The sequence below is a fragment of the Thalassophryne amazonica genome, chromosome 1 (assembly GCF_902500255.1).
Source record: "Thalassophryne amazonica chromosome 1, fThaAma1.1, whole genome shotgun sequence".
NCBI lineage: Eukaryota > Metazoa > Chordata > Actinopteri > Batrachoidiformes > Batrachoididae > Thalassophryne > Thalassophryne amazonica.
Genome location: NC_047103.1, coordinates 58,485,676 through 58,500,228, shown reverse-complemented (window position 1 = coordinate 58,500,228; position 14,553 = coordinate 58,485,676). Strand labels below are relative to the sequence as shown.

The 14,553-nt window shown below is 41.3% G+C and overlaps 1 protein-coding gene across 1 annotated transcript in view; it reads right to left on the bottom strand.

Annotated features, from left to right (window-relative positions):
• Window positions 1-3,794: 3,794 nt before the first annotated feature.
• malrd1 (MAM and LDL receptor class A domain containing 1) overlaps window positions 3,795-14,553 on the bottom strand; it is a 244,722-nt gene continuing 233,963 nt past the window's right edge. The window contains exons 32-33 of the mRNA XM_034170522.1: window positions 4,186-4,281; window positions 3,795-4,093 (exon numbers count right to left, since the gene is read on the bottom strand). Of these exons, the coding sequence (XP_034026413.1) occupies window positions 3,992-4,093; window positions 4,186-4,281 (198 nt within the window). The 3' untranslated portion in view covers window positions 3,795-3,991. The remainder of the gene's footprint in view (window positions 4,094-4,185; window positions 4,282-14,553) is intronic.

The following is a 14,553-nucleotide window of genomic DNA, read 5'->3' as shown; positions in this document are numbered from 1 at the left end:
GCTGGTCAATGATCAGAACCTGGTTTCATGCCCACGAAGTCAACTCAAGACCACATTGTAACCCTGCGAGCACTCGTAGAATGCAAGCGTAAATCTAGGCAGCGCTTCTTTGCAGCCTATGTTGATATTTAAAAAGCATTCGATTCAGTCGATCGGACTGCTCTCTTGGGCATCCTGAGACTTTGTGGGATCCCCAAGAAGCTACTGGATATCATAGTCAGCCTATACACAGATACTGTGAGTGCTATGGGCAGTCCAACGGTTACTGTGAGTAACCGTTGGACTTTTTTTTCACACAGTTCACAAAGTGGTGATCCTCGCCCCATCTTTGCTTGTGAGCGGCTGAGACTTTTGGGGATGCTCCTTTTATACCCAATCATGACACTCACCTGTTTCCAATTAATCTGTTCACCTGTGGAATGTTCCAAACAGGTGTTCTTTGAGCATTCATCAACTTTCCCAGTCTTTTGTTGCCACTGTCCCAGCTTTTTTTGAAATGTTTTGCAGGCATCCATTTCAAAATGAGCAAAAATTTGCACAAAAACAAAAAGTCTATCAGTTTGAACATTAAATATCTTGTCTTTGTGGTGTATTCAATTGAATATAGGTTGAAGAGGATTTGCAAATCATTGTATTCTGTTTTTATTTACATTTTACACAAAGTCCCAACTTCATTGGAATTGGGGTTGTACTGTAAAGTCTTCCCAGGCATCTAATAAAGAGAGAGAGTAAAATTCAATGAAATATTGCATTGATGATTGCTAGTAAATGTTATGTGAGTTATTCTTTTAGAAAAACCAATATAAGCAAGTAATATTTACTTATGAATTATCATGAGGTCACTGGACAGAGGTGTTTGGCAATGCTGATCTCTCTGCAGGTGAATGAATGGCCAAGTCTTTAGGATCCTGGTACTGCCTGTCTTGCTGTATGGTTGTGAGATATGGACACTAACCAGTGACTTAAAGTGACGGCTGGAATTTACTGAACCAGTAATAAAATACGTAATCATATAATATTTTAGTTTCAAAGTTGTCTTGTAAACTTGCTGTGTTTTGGATAGAGGATCTCTGAACAGATAGGGTTTCTTATAAATGTCGGAGACAGAACTGTGCAGATAAAGTGTGAGAACGCCTCGTCAAGCTACAAACTAAAACAAACTTACACTGTTTTAACATTACAAGATGTGAAAACCTTAGTTATAGTTTTTTTGGTTCTGCTATTTTATTCAAATCACTTTCAATCATTGTCTCTCTCTCACACACACATACGCATCATTTGATGTCTGTCTGGCCTCCAGTTGCAGCCTGTTGGTGTTTCACAATGTGTTCAAGTAGCACAGACCCACGTATCTACACGCTGGTCTGAGACTAGTTTCTCTGCTTTTGTTGGTAGTTGCAGCTGCTTCACTTGTCTGGAAGTGACTGGGAACTTGGCTCAAAACAACATCGTGATCCGGAAACGGTAAATGCTTTAAATCATGTATCTTCACCACATTCTCAGACAGTATTTGAAAATCAATTTAATTTTGAGTACAACTGCAAACACAACATTCTAAATAGGATTTCAACAAAAGTCAATTTGGAATTGAAATCGCAGAACATAAATAAAGACAGCGAGCCTTACAGGAAGTTGCAGGGACAAATACTGTGTGTGTTCTATTTCGGGCTGTCAAAACATCTTTAAGTGCACAATCTGTTTGTGCATCTGTAAAAATATCGAGATGTCCTTTATGATGGCACGTCTGATGAGATGCAGCTGTAAAGCCCCATGAGTGAGTACTGACGAAATTGACAATAAACTGCGTTAAATCTGTTGTTTGTCATCCATCTGCTGTGTGGGCTGATTGTGACAGTTTTCACCTCAAATGAAGCAGCTGGGATGATGACTTGAATTAGACTTTGTCAAATGAAAGACGGTTTTACTGAAGTGTGAATGGTTCATTCACGCTTCCATCAAAAAACATACTATTAATGACACAATACTGATTTTTAACATTCCAAAATAGCCATTTTTAAAAATCCAAATAAAAAACTTTGTATGAAACTTGGTTAAAATGTGGACTGCTGTCTTTGAATACATGTAATTTGAGAAGCTTCAGCATGAAGTAGAGAAGCTTGAATCTTCGACTGGACTGGGTTGCTTGACGTGAGGACATTTCGCTTCAAATCACAGAAGCTTCCTCGGCTAAAATTCTTGCTCTGGTAGTCTGACTTCTGTAAACCAGAAGCCAACAAAAGCTGGAGTTTTTTACCTAACCAGACCCCTCCTACCGAGAGGCCGACTGTTATAGGCTAGTGACTAAACAATAGCTCTAATTCGCACCTATTGTGCACTCTCCTAATGATGGGATGGAAGCCTCCCCTGATGGCTCCCTTGACGACTCTCCTGATGACGTGAATGACTCATTACCATGAACAAAAGACTGAAACTGCTTTGACCTGAGTACCCCATTGTAAACAGGGGACAAAGCGTGTCTGAGACCCGCCCCCCGGTTAAGGCTGGGTTTCAACTGTTTTACAAATAATGCTTCCTTGACACCTCTCTCAAACCATTTCTTCTCTCTGGCTAAGATTTTAATAAAGGTGCACGCACACACCACACATGGGGGGGCAATCATCCCAACATCACACCAGTAAGATGGTTGGTGCCATGTGATTTTTTTTGTGATTTCATTTATTTATTTTGTTTACAATTTTACCAAAGGTAGAAGGGAACTCATTTATTGTCTGTTTATAAGTCACATCTTTCGCTCTCTCTTTTTTTTGCAATGTTGATGAATTATTTAAAAAATTTCTTGCATGTGTAACTTTATTTGGATCAACTCTCAAAATACACACAATGATCAAATCATACTGAAGAGCACAGACTTTCAGTTGCATGCTGAAGCATCGCGACAGATAACATATTAGCGTCTCATCAGAGCCCACTTTTATGTGACTTTGGGTGAGGCAGTGTCACGGGCCCACTGCTATCCCATAAAATTAGTAGAACTGTTAATTGAAAAGCAAGCCAACTAAATCTAATGGTAACTGAAATCTAATGGAACATGAAGCTAGCTGTATATTTGAAGCTGATCTACATGCTAACTGATGTAACTGATGGCTGTATCTCAGTTCAGGATCCACATCGTTTGAAAGCTGCATTCTATCCAGAGCTGGCTTTCAGAGACAGTAGAGGCCAAACCAACTGTTGTGAAATTACATGGTCTAGTGCAAGAAGCATTTTGCAATTGCGTCATTAGCTTATTCCACTGCTACTTATTTAAAATGACTTACTTATAATTATGTATATAGAGCCTGAATTTTTTTTTTTTTTTTTAAATTTGCCCACTATCTTGTATATAATAAAATAATAATAATGATTATATTTGCGCAATGACTCTTGGGATTGTTGGAGCTGTGAAAGATACACCTGTTGTATCCTTCATTTTTGTGGGAAAGAAGGATAAACTTCTTACCCACTTTCCAAGGACCCTTCGAAATGAGATAGTTGCACCACAGGGACACATGCAGGTGATGAATGCAGCCTTCCAAGGATGCGGCCTTAGCCTGAAACTAAATGTCTGTAAGCTAAATGCACTTGAGGCTATCTGAACACAACTTTGAATGTCACCTTCATTTTCATTTGACCAAAATATTTTACCTGGAACTGGTGAAAAAATTTATTATTATTTATTTATTTATTTATTTTTAGTAATCCAGCAAACAACTGACCAAACAAAAAAAGAGGGAATACCTCTGTTTTAAAATTTGAACTTTGATTATCGGCGTATTTTATAGGCACAGTTCAACTGACTTGGATTTGCTCACGATGGTCACGTCTGCAACCCTGACATCAACACTTGAACAAAAATGATCACATACAGCAAACACTTAAAAATATGATTTTGTCCCTCACCCTTTCTGGCACCTCAGCAGGTGAAGACATTTCATAAAATACCCGTTTGGCCCTGATCTAATTCAATCTCAAAATGTAAAGTCTTCTGTTTTTAAGCTTCAGAGTATCTGCAGTCAGCGCCGTCACCATCAGTGGGGTAACTGTACAAAGGGTTGGCGAAGGACAGCTTGGCATCTCTCCAGGTCACACCCTGCTGTGACATGTATACAGAGAGACATATTTTACATCACTGACATCAGACAGATAAGACGGGTAAAGGCCATAAGGCTGAGTAGAAACACTTACCTCCGCCTCCCACCTCCAGGGATAGACGCTGATGGACAGTCTTGGAAAATCACTCATACTGAGGTCAATGCCGGGAGTTTCATCCAGAGATGGAAGCTGAGAAGATGAAATTCATGTGCGTGGGCTTAAAATTAGATGAGCCTTAATATGTGAGAGTGCATGAAATGCAGGCAAAATTAAATTCAAGCTGACCTATTATGTGTTCTAATTATGTCTTTTCTGACCTCACTGTAACATTTCATCTGCTTGAGATGGAACAATCAGTCTTTCCAGCGCTGCGTTCCACCTGTTTAAGTGAGCACTGCTGTCAGTGCAGTGCAGACACCAGTTCACACCGACATTGGTCTATTTATACACTGGGGTAAAAAAGTATTTGGTCAGTCCCTGATTGTGCAAGTTCTCCTACTTACAAAGATAAGAGAGGTCTGTAATTTTCAACATAGGTACACTTCAATTATGAGAGACAAAATTAGAAAAAAAATCCAGGAAATCACACTGTAGGATTTTTAAAGAATTTATTTGTAAATTATGGTGGAAAATAAGTATTTGATCACCCACAAACAAGCAAGAGTTCTGGCTCTCACAGACCTGTAACTTCTTCTTTAAGAAGCTTTTCTGTCCTCCACCTGTTACCTGTATTAATGGCATCTATTGGAACTTGTTATCTGTATAAAAGACACCTGTCCACAGCCTCAAACAGTCAGACTCCAGACTCAACCATGGCCAAGACCAAAGAGCTGTCAAAGGACACCAGGAAGAACATTGTAGACCTGCACCAGGCTGGGAAGAGTGAATCTACATTAGGCAACCAGGTTGGTGTGAATAAATCAACTGTGGGAGCAATTGTAAGAAAATGGAAGACATACAAGACCACTGATAATCTATCTTGATCTGGGGCTCCACGCAAGCTGTCATCCCGTGGGGTCAAAATGATCATGAGAACAGTGAACAAAACTCCCAGAACTACACGGAGGGACTTGATGAATTACCAGCAGAGAGCTGGGACCAAAGTAACAAAGGCTACACACTACGCAGAGAGGGACTCACATCCTGCAGTGCCAGGCGTGTCCCCCTGCTTAAGCCAGTACATGTGCAGGCCCGTCTGAAGTTTGCCAGAGAGCATATGGATGATCCAGAAGAGAATTGGGAGAATATCATATGGTCAGATGAAACCAAAGTAGAACTTTTTGGTAAAAACGCAACTCGTTGTGTTTGGAAGAAGAAGAATGCTGTTACATCCCAAGAACACCATATCTACTGTGAAGCATGGGGGTGGAAACATCCTGCTTTGGGGCTGTTTTTCTGCAAAGGGGACAGGATGACTGATCTGTGTTGAGGGAAGAATGAACAGGGCCATGTATCATGAGATTTTTAAGCCAAAATCTCCTTCCATCAGTGAGAGCATTGAAGATGCAACATGGCTGGGTCTTCCAGCATGACAATGATCCCAAACACACTGCTCAGGCAACAAAGGGGTGGCTCCGTAAAAAGCATTTCAAAGTCCTGGAGTGGCCTAGCCAGTCTCCAGACCTCAACCCCATAGAAAAGTTGTGGAGGGAGTTGAAAGTCCATGTTGGTTAGTGACAGCCCCAAAACATCACTGCTTGAGAGGAGATCTGCATGGAGGAATGGGCCAAAATACCAGCTACAGTGTGTGCAAACCTGGTGTCATTGCCAACAAAGATTATGCTACAAAGTATTGAGTTGAACTTTTGTTATTGACCAAATACTTATTTTCCACCATAATTTACAAATAAATTCTTTAAAAATCCTACAGTCTGATTTCCTGGAATTTTTTTTTCTCATTTTGTCTCTCATAGTAGAAGTGTACCTATGATGAAAATTACAGACCTCTGTCATCTTTGTAAGTAGGAGAACTTGCACAATCAGGGACTGACTAAATACTTTTTTACCCCACTGTAGCAGCAGCTGGCAGCCACACAAATGTAAACATACAAATGCACTAGCACACATAAAGTTTAGAATAAACTGAAATGCAGTATCATTCTGTAATTTGATGCTTGTCTGTAGGTTCCTGGATTCCACCCTGGTCCTTTGGTTGATTCCAAGCAAATTTGGTATGTGGCTGACAGTCAAACCCCAGAATTATACAACCCCAATTCCAATGAAGTTGGGATGTTGTGTAAAATGTTAATAAAAATAGAATACAATGATTTGCAAACCCTCTTCAACCTTTATTCAATTGAATACACCACAAAGACAAGAGATTTACAGGGCTGGATCCAGAGTGAAAAACTGATAGATGCATTTTTGCACAATGATAAAATAAAAATCGTACACGTCTTATTCAATTATCTTCATTCTTTTATTCGTGTGCAACATACACTGTCACACTTCTTTTAATATATTTTTTTATACTTCATGGACCATAGTGAACACTTATTTGTATAAATATGATGTCCTAAAAACAACACTATACCAAAAAATGACATGGTGGATCCTTGATCTTATCTTAAAGTAAATAAATATGAAATTGGTCACTGGATCCTTAAACTTTGGACATAATAAACTCTAAATGGTGGATCCTTGATCTCTGGACATAAATAGAAATAAACAAAATCTGTAGTTTTTGTCAAAAGCATTTCCTTTCAGACATTATTGGCATGAATGTCTTTCCATATATCTGAGCTGAGCTCTTGCAGCTGCTGTGCTGCACGTCAGGATGTAATTTGTAAAGAAATACAGCACGTCTCATTTTGAGAGGAAAAAAATGTTTTAGTCGATTGTAGTTTCTTGTCTGTATTACAACGTTTGTAAGAGGTGTTATTTTATTTAAAGTGGCAATTCATTTTGAAGTTGTTAATACCGACCGGTCTCTGTCTTGGCAGAGAGCCGTGTCACGTTTGGAGCTGTGCCAATGGAACGGAGGACGATTCTCGTTTCTTGACTGCAACAAGACAAGAGTCCCAGTTCGTGACTTTAATCCACACAAAAGTGACTCACCATATTTTAATGGCTTTGAGAGGGGTGAAGAAGCGGACTTGCCATTTCTGAAGAGCAGCGAATCAAAGAACCAACGAGCTAGTGGATTGAAGCATTGCTTCAATGGTTCACGCTTCAAAGTGGAGTCGCGCTGCAGACACGGTTAATTACAGAGCTGTTGCAGACCAAACCCTGAATATCCGACTTTATTTGTACGTCTGTATGACTCTGAAACTTGGAAAAATACATAGAATATACGGACAATCCGTATAGGATGACATGTATGGAGTCAGAAAACCACCGAAAACGTAATTTCAGTCATCACAGAATGTCTTTCAAACACACTATTGTCTGAAAACTATTTATAAACCACTCACCGTTTCTTGCTGAAATAAGTGCCCAATTTTCCTTGCACAACTTTTTTCCTGGATGCCATGATCATCGACTCGACTGGACTGACACTATGTTTGTTTGATCCGGTTTGAATTTTCCTGTGTACACCTGCGTGGTGCATTGTGGGATCAAATCAAAAGCTGTGTTCACCGCAGGGACACGTTCGGCACTATTCTGGGTTTTTCGAGATTTTTTTTTTTTTTTTAACCGATGATGAACGATGCGTACAAAAAATCTGACCAATGCAACTGCATCGGTCCAAACCGGTCTGGCTCCGGCCCTGATTTAATGTTCAAACTGATAAACTTTGTTGTTTCTGTGCAAATATTTGCTCATTTTGAAATGGATGCCTGCAACATGTTTCAAAAAAGTTGGGACGGAGCAACAAAAGACTGGGAAAGTTAATGAATGCTCAAAGAACACCTAATTGGAAACAGGTGAGTGTCATGATTGGGTATAAAAGGAGCATCCCCAAAAGGCTCAGCCATTCACAAGCAAAGTTGGGGCGAGGATCACCACTTTGTAGACAACAGTTTAAGAACAATGTTTCTCAATGTTCAATTGCAAGGTATTTTAGGGATTCCATCATCTATAGTCCATAATATAATCAGAAGATTCAGAGAATCTGGAGAACTTTCTACACATAAGTGGCAAGGCCGAAAACCAACACTGAATGCCCGTGACCTTCCATCCCTCAGGCAGCACGTCATTAAAAGCCAACATCATTGTGTAAAAGATCTTACCACATGGGCTCAGGAACACTTCAGAAAACCATTGTCAGTTAACACAGTTTGTCGCTACATCTACAAGTGGAAGTTAAAACTCTACCATGCAAAGCAAAAGCCATACATTAATAACGTCCAGAAACGCTGCTGCCTTTTCTGGGCCCATGCTCATTTGAAATGGACAGACACAAAGCGGAAAAGTGTGCTGTGGTCTGATGAGTCCACATTTCAAATTGGTTTTTGGAAATCATGGACGTCATGTCCTCCGGACAAAAGAGGGAAAAGCCCATCCAGATTGTTACCAGCGTAATGTTCAAAAGCCAGCATCCGTGATGGTATGGGGGTGTATTAGTGCCCATGGCACGGGCAACTTACACATCTGTGATGGCACCATCAATGCTGAAAGGTACATCCAGGTTTTGGAGCAACACATGTGGCATCCAAGCAACGTCTTTTTCAGGGACGTCAGTACTTATTTCAGCAAGACAATGCCAAGCCACATTCTGCACGTTACAACAGCGTGGCTTTGTAGTAAAAGAGTGTGGGTACTAGACTGGCCTGCCTGCAGTCCAGACCTGTCACCCATTGATAATGTGTGGCGCATTATGAAGCGCAAAATATGACAACAGAGACCCCGGACTGTTGAACAACTGAAGTCATACATCAAGCAAGAATGGCTGGGACAGTGGTAAACATACCACTGTCCCAGCTTTCTTGAAACGTGTTGCAGGCATCCATTTCAAAATGAGCAAATATTTGCACAAAAATAAAATTTATCATTTTGAACATTAAATATCTTTTCTTTATGGTGTATTCAGTTGAATATAGGTTGAAGAGGATTTGCAAATCATTGTGTTCTGTTTTTATTTATATTTTACACAACGTCCCAACTTCATTGGAATTGGGGTTGTAGTCTACTAAGCTTACTTAATCGACTAAGGTTAGTCACCCAACATTATCCATCTAATCCCCATTTCACATGAACAGCTAAAACTGTAGATTAGTCGGTTTACATTAGTCAATGATTTTCAGGGTCATTGCGGCCTCACGTTGCCAAGAAACACTTCCAATGCGCACTAGTTTTGTTTACATCCGTGTTGGTGCATCTGCTACAAACATGGCTGAGTCCACCGCAGCAGAGGAGAAGTGCTCCCGACCGTGGAGTCCGTAATCATCTCCAATGGATTATTCCAAACCCAGAACACCCGCTCCCACCGCAAGTCTCTCCTTCTTCCTCCTCCATCAAGTGGTGGTACATGATAGCTGCCTTTTTTGAGGCTCTGAAGCTTTGTTGACTAAAATAAGATTATCCTCCTGTGCAGCAGGCTAAAAACTTTAGTCGGGTAATGTGAAACTTTAACCGACTAAACACTTTGTGCAACGACTAACGTCAAAAGATGAATCTACGAGGGCTGTCAATAAAGTATAGGTCCTTTTTATTTTTTTCAAAAACTATATGGATTTCATTCATATGTTTTTACGTCAGACATGCTTGAACCCTCGTGCGCATGCGTGAGTTTTTCCACGCCTGTCGGTGACGTCATTCGCCTGTGAGCACTCCTTGTGGGAGGAGTCGTCCAGCCCCTCATCGGAATTCCTTTGTCTGAAAAGTTGCTGAGAGACTGGCGCTTTGTTTGATCAAAATTTTTTCTAAACCTGTGAGACACATCGAAGTGGACACGGTTCGAAAAATTAAGCTGGTTTTCAGTGAAAATTTTAACGCCTGATGAGAGATTTTGAGGTGATACTGTCGCTTTAAGGACTTCCCACGGTGCGAGACGTCGCGCAGCGCTCTCAAGCTCCGTCGTAAGCTTGTTTCAAGCTGAAAACCTCCACATTTCAGGCTCTATTGATCCAGGACGTCGTGAGAGAACAGAGAAGTTTCAGAAGAAGTCGGTTTCAGCATTTTATCTGGATAGTCCACTGTTAAAGGAGATTTTTTTAATGAAAGACTTGCGGACGGGTCCGCGCGTCGGGACGCAGCCGACGCGGTGTGGCGGCACAGGAAAAACACCTCCGTGTTGATAACCATTTGTAAAATCCAGGCGGCTTTTGATGGCTTTCAGTAGAGTGAGTATATGAGAAATTGTTTAACAGCAGGACATGTTCCAACTTGTCCTTAAGGCTTCCAACAGAGGTGTTTTTCCTGTGGCGGAGCGTCGCGGCGGCTGCGAGCCGACGCTGCAATCCGTCCGCACCTCTTTCATTAAAAAAATCTCCTTTAACAGTGGAATATCTGGATAAAATGCTGAAACCGACTTCTTCTGAAACTTCTCTGTTCTCTCACGACGTCCTGGATCAATAGAGCCTGAAATGTGGAGGTTTTCAGCTTGAAACAGGCCGACGACGGCGCCTGAGAGCGCTGCGTGACGTCTTGCACCGTGGGAAGTCCTTAAAGCGACAGTATCACCTCAAAATCTCTCATCAGCCGTTAAAATTTTCACTGAAAACCAGCTTAATTTTTCGAACCGTGTCCACTTCGATGTGTCTCACAGGTTTAGAAAAAATTTTAATCAAACAAAGCGCCAGTCTCTCAGCAACTTCTCAGACAAAGGAATTCCGACGAGGGGCTGGACGACTCCTCCCACAAGGAGTGCTCACAGGCGAATGACGTCGCCGACAGGCGTAGAAAAACTCACGCATGCGCATGAGGGTTCAAGCATGTCTGACGTAAAAACATATGAATGAAATCCATATAGTTTTTGAAAAAAATAAAAAAGGACCTATACTTTATTGACAGACCTCGTACTGTGTGAGTTTAGGCCACTAAACAAGATTAGACCGGTTTAAGAAACCGGGCCCAGGTGAGATCAAAATTGATCAAAGTTTAATCATTGGGGCCAAGGTCATGTCTGTCTGTCTGTTGGTCAACTTTTTCCAGGTCATTTTGCTGATTTCTACTAAGGTCAGTATATCATTGAACGCTAAGACCAAAATGGCACTGAATGGATTAATTTTGGCAAATATTAATGTCAAGGAATTTGATTTTCAACCTGATATTTAGGCCAAATGTGGTATACACCTTGGTGGATTCCAGAATTGCCCTGGAAAGGTCAGCCAGAGCTCAGTCACTTGGATAAAGGTCAAGGACTTGCCTCAAGTGTCAGATTGACATAGCCCTTACTGTCTTCATGCCCATGAGTAACATTACGTACGACTGTGTAATTAAAATATATTGTGCACATATATACACACAGAAGGTCCAGGCTCATTCGTTTATTCAATCATTAATCATTTTCTTCCACTTATCCGCATTGCAGTGGCAACAGACCAAGCACACTTCCCTATCCTCAGCCAGGCCCTTTAACGCCTCCCTAAACCTTCATAAACCATCTTGTCAATATGAGGGTCACCTGAAAAGTTCTGCTTCCTATGCAATTATTTCAGTAACCAGCAAGATACTCACATGGATGACATATCTGCTGGGAGTGTTCTGTATCGGTCTCTTTAGTTTTCCGTGTAGTCACCTTCCCTTTCTACACAATTAAATCTGCACAGCCTTTCAAATTTCACAAAACTGACAAAATTAAGTTTCTTCTGAAACCCACATTATCATGTCAGTTTATTTTTTGGAACATTTTGCAAAATTCCAGCTCTTTTTAATGAAGAGAACATATTTTAAAGAAACTAATATTTTATTTTCCTCTTAATGCCGTCATCAACAGGAAGTGTGTGTGCACATGCATGAGGTTTTGAAATTACTAGAAATTACCTTTGACCTTGCGTGATGCACGTACACAGGATGCACACATTCCACAAGATGTCTTGTGAATCATTTCAGGGGTGTTCAAAATGGTGCTTTTAGATTTAGAAGTGTTTATTTTTCACTACCTTTTACAAAATACATGAGAAACATATTGGATTTACACAGAAACATACTGGATTTATACAGAAATAAACATTTTCTGTCATCTTGGGGATTATTTTTCTGTTTGAGTCTACCCCTATTACAGTGTTTAACAGTGTTCCAGACCATTTGATCTGCATCTGAATATCACTGCTCAGTCACTTCCCACCCTTTCTGATGCTATTTCAGTCAGGATGAAAATCATACCACACATATCTTTCAGACTCTCATGTAAAATCAAAATTTTTCAGAAAACAGAGCTTTCAATGCAATCTTTATGGGTTTCAGGTGTGCACAGCACATTACTTGTTTACATCATAAGCAACTGTCAAAAGCACAGGCTGTGGTGTCCATCAATGCTGCGTTCAAAACCCCTGAGAAGCTTGGAGACTCGGACTCCGAGCTTAATGAGCCGATTTACTGACAAGACGAACAGGGTTTTTTTAACCCCCTCTGTTGAACGCTTCTGCCAGGAGTAAGTTACCGCCAAATCCCATAGTTGCTCCAGGTGTATAGCGGGCGCCTTGCACGGCAGCAGCCTGACATTCGGGTGAATGTGAGGCATTATTGTAAAGTGCTTTGAGCTTCTGATGCAGATGGAAAAGCACTACATAAATGCAGTCCATTTACCATTTACACAGGTGATGTGAACAGATTGAGCAGTGATGCATCACAAACCCAACTGAAATGCTGTCCCGTGTAAAAAAATGCATATATGTGCAACTGTTACGTGTGATGCACGTGTCCGACATGACACCGTTTCCAGTGTGTTTTAGGTGTTACATCAGTCAGGTACTGTGAGCGAAGGCTTCATTGGTGACACTGCGGCATGCATAACTGTGCCGCATATGCATATACGAGGGTAGGCTGAAAAGATCTAAGGCTCACCAAGAAGGAGAAATGCCATTTCAATAAAACTTGGCATGCATTAAGTTCAACTCTTATGATGACGAACTGTGTTATTTTCTTCCAGGTTGTGAGGTAGTTTGTGGTTCACAGCCAAGTTTGAAAGTTCGTGGTAGAGGGAAACGGCAAAAATGGACAATATCTGGCATCGCGGTGTGATTAAGTACCTGCATAAAAAGGGCTTAAAGCCCAAGGACATTCATGCGGATATGGTTGCTACATTAGGGGATGAAGCTCTCTCCATATCTACAGTGCAGAAGTGGGCAGCTGAATTTAAGAGGGGCAGAGAGAGCCTTGAAGACGACACAAGGTCTGGGTGGCCTGCAACAGCCACAACCCAGAAAAACATTGATCTTGTTCATGAAATGGTGATGGACGACAGACGATCGACGATTAATCAGCTAGCAGATGCTGTGGGAATATCCCGTGAGAGAACTGAACACATTCTGCATGAAGAACTTGGAATGTCAAAGGTGTCAGCTCGGTGGGTGCCACATCTTCTGACGTCTGATCAGAAACACACCAGGCTAGTCATGTCGAAGGCAAACGTGGCGCAATTTGAAGAGGATCCAGCCAATTACATGGAACGTTTTCTTACCAAGGATGAGTATTGGGCTCACCACTTTGAACCAGAGACAAAAAAAACAATCAATGCAGTGGAAACACCCAAGGTCACCACCTCCAAAGAAGGCCAAGGTCGTTTTGTCTGCGGGGAAGGTCATGGTTTCAGTTTTCTGGGATGCCAAGGGCATTGTGTTCGTGGACTCTTGAAAAGGGACAAACCATAAATGGACAGTACTATTCTAACCTACTGAGACAGTTACGCGAGGCTATCAAAAAGAAGCGACCAGGAAAGCTGGCGAAAGGGGTGCTGTTCGATCAAGACAATGCCCCAGCTCACAAGTCAACAGTGGCCATGGCAACTATCCACGAGTGTGGATTCGAACTGGTAGATCACCCACCATACTCCCCTGACTTGGCACCCTTGGACTTTCATCTGTTCCCAAACCTGAAAAAAAAAAACTTGGCTGGGAAGCACTATCGGAGCAATGATGAGGTGATGGCTGCCGTTGAGGACTATTTTGACTCTCAAGATAAAACCTTCTATGCCAAGGGAATCGAAGCACTCAAGTACCGCTGGAAGAAGTGTGTGGAGTTACAGGGAAACTATGTAGAAAAATAACCCTGAATTTGTTCAATTCAACAACTGCATCATAGTCAGCCTTAGAACTTTTCAGCCTACCCTTGTATATTGAGGCCCCCATTGTACCACGAGGCCCTACGCACAGCATGTGTTTGCATTTATGGAGGGGTGGTCTTTGTTCTGCATCACCACAGGCTACCTGTGCCAAAAAGGTAGATGTGGAAACAGTTTCCGCAAATACAAAAAGTGTGACTATGCAGCGATGGCAACACTTTTTGAAAACAAAGAAAATGGATACACGTAGCTTGATTTCACTTGTTAAAACGGTGAGAACCTGACATTTTCTTGATGATATGATTTAGAGGATTATCAGGTGGAAATGTACCAAAGGCAAAAAAGGAGATGATGTT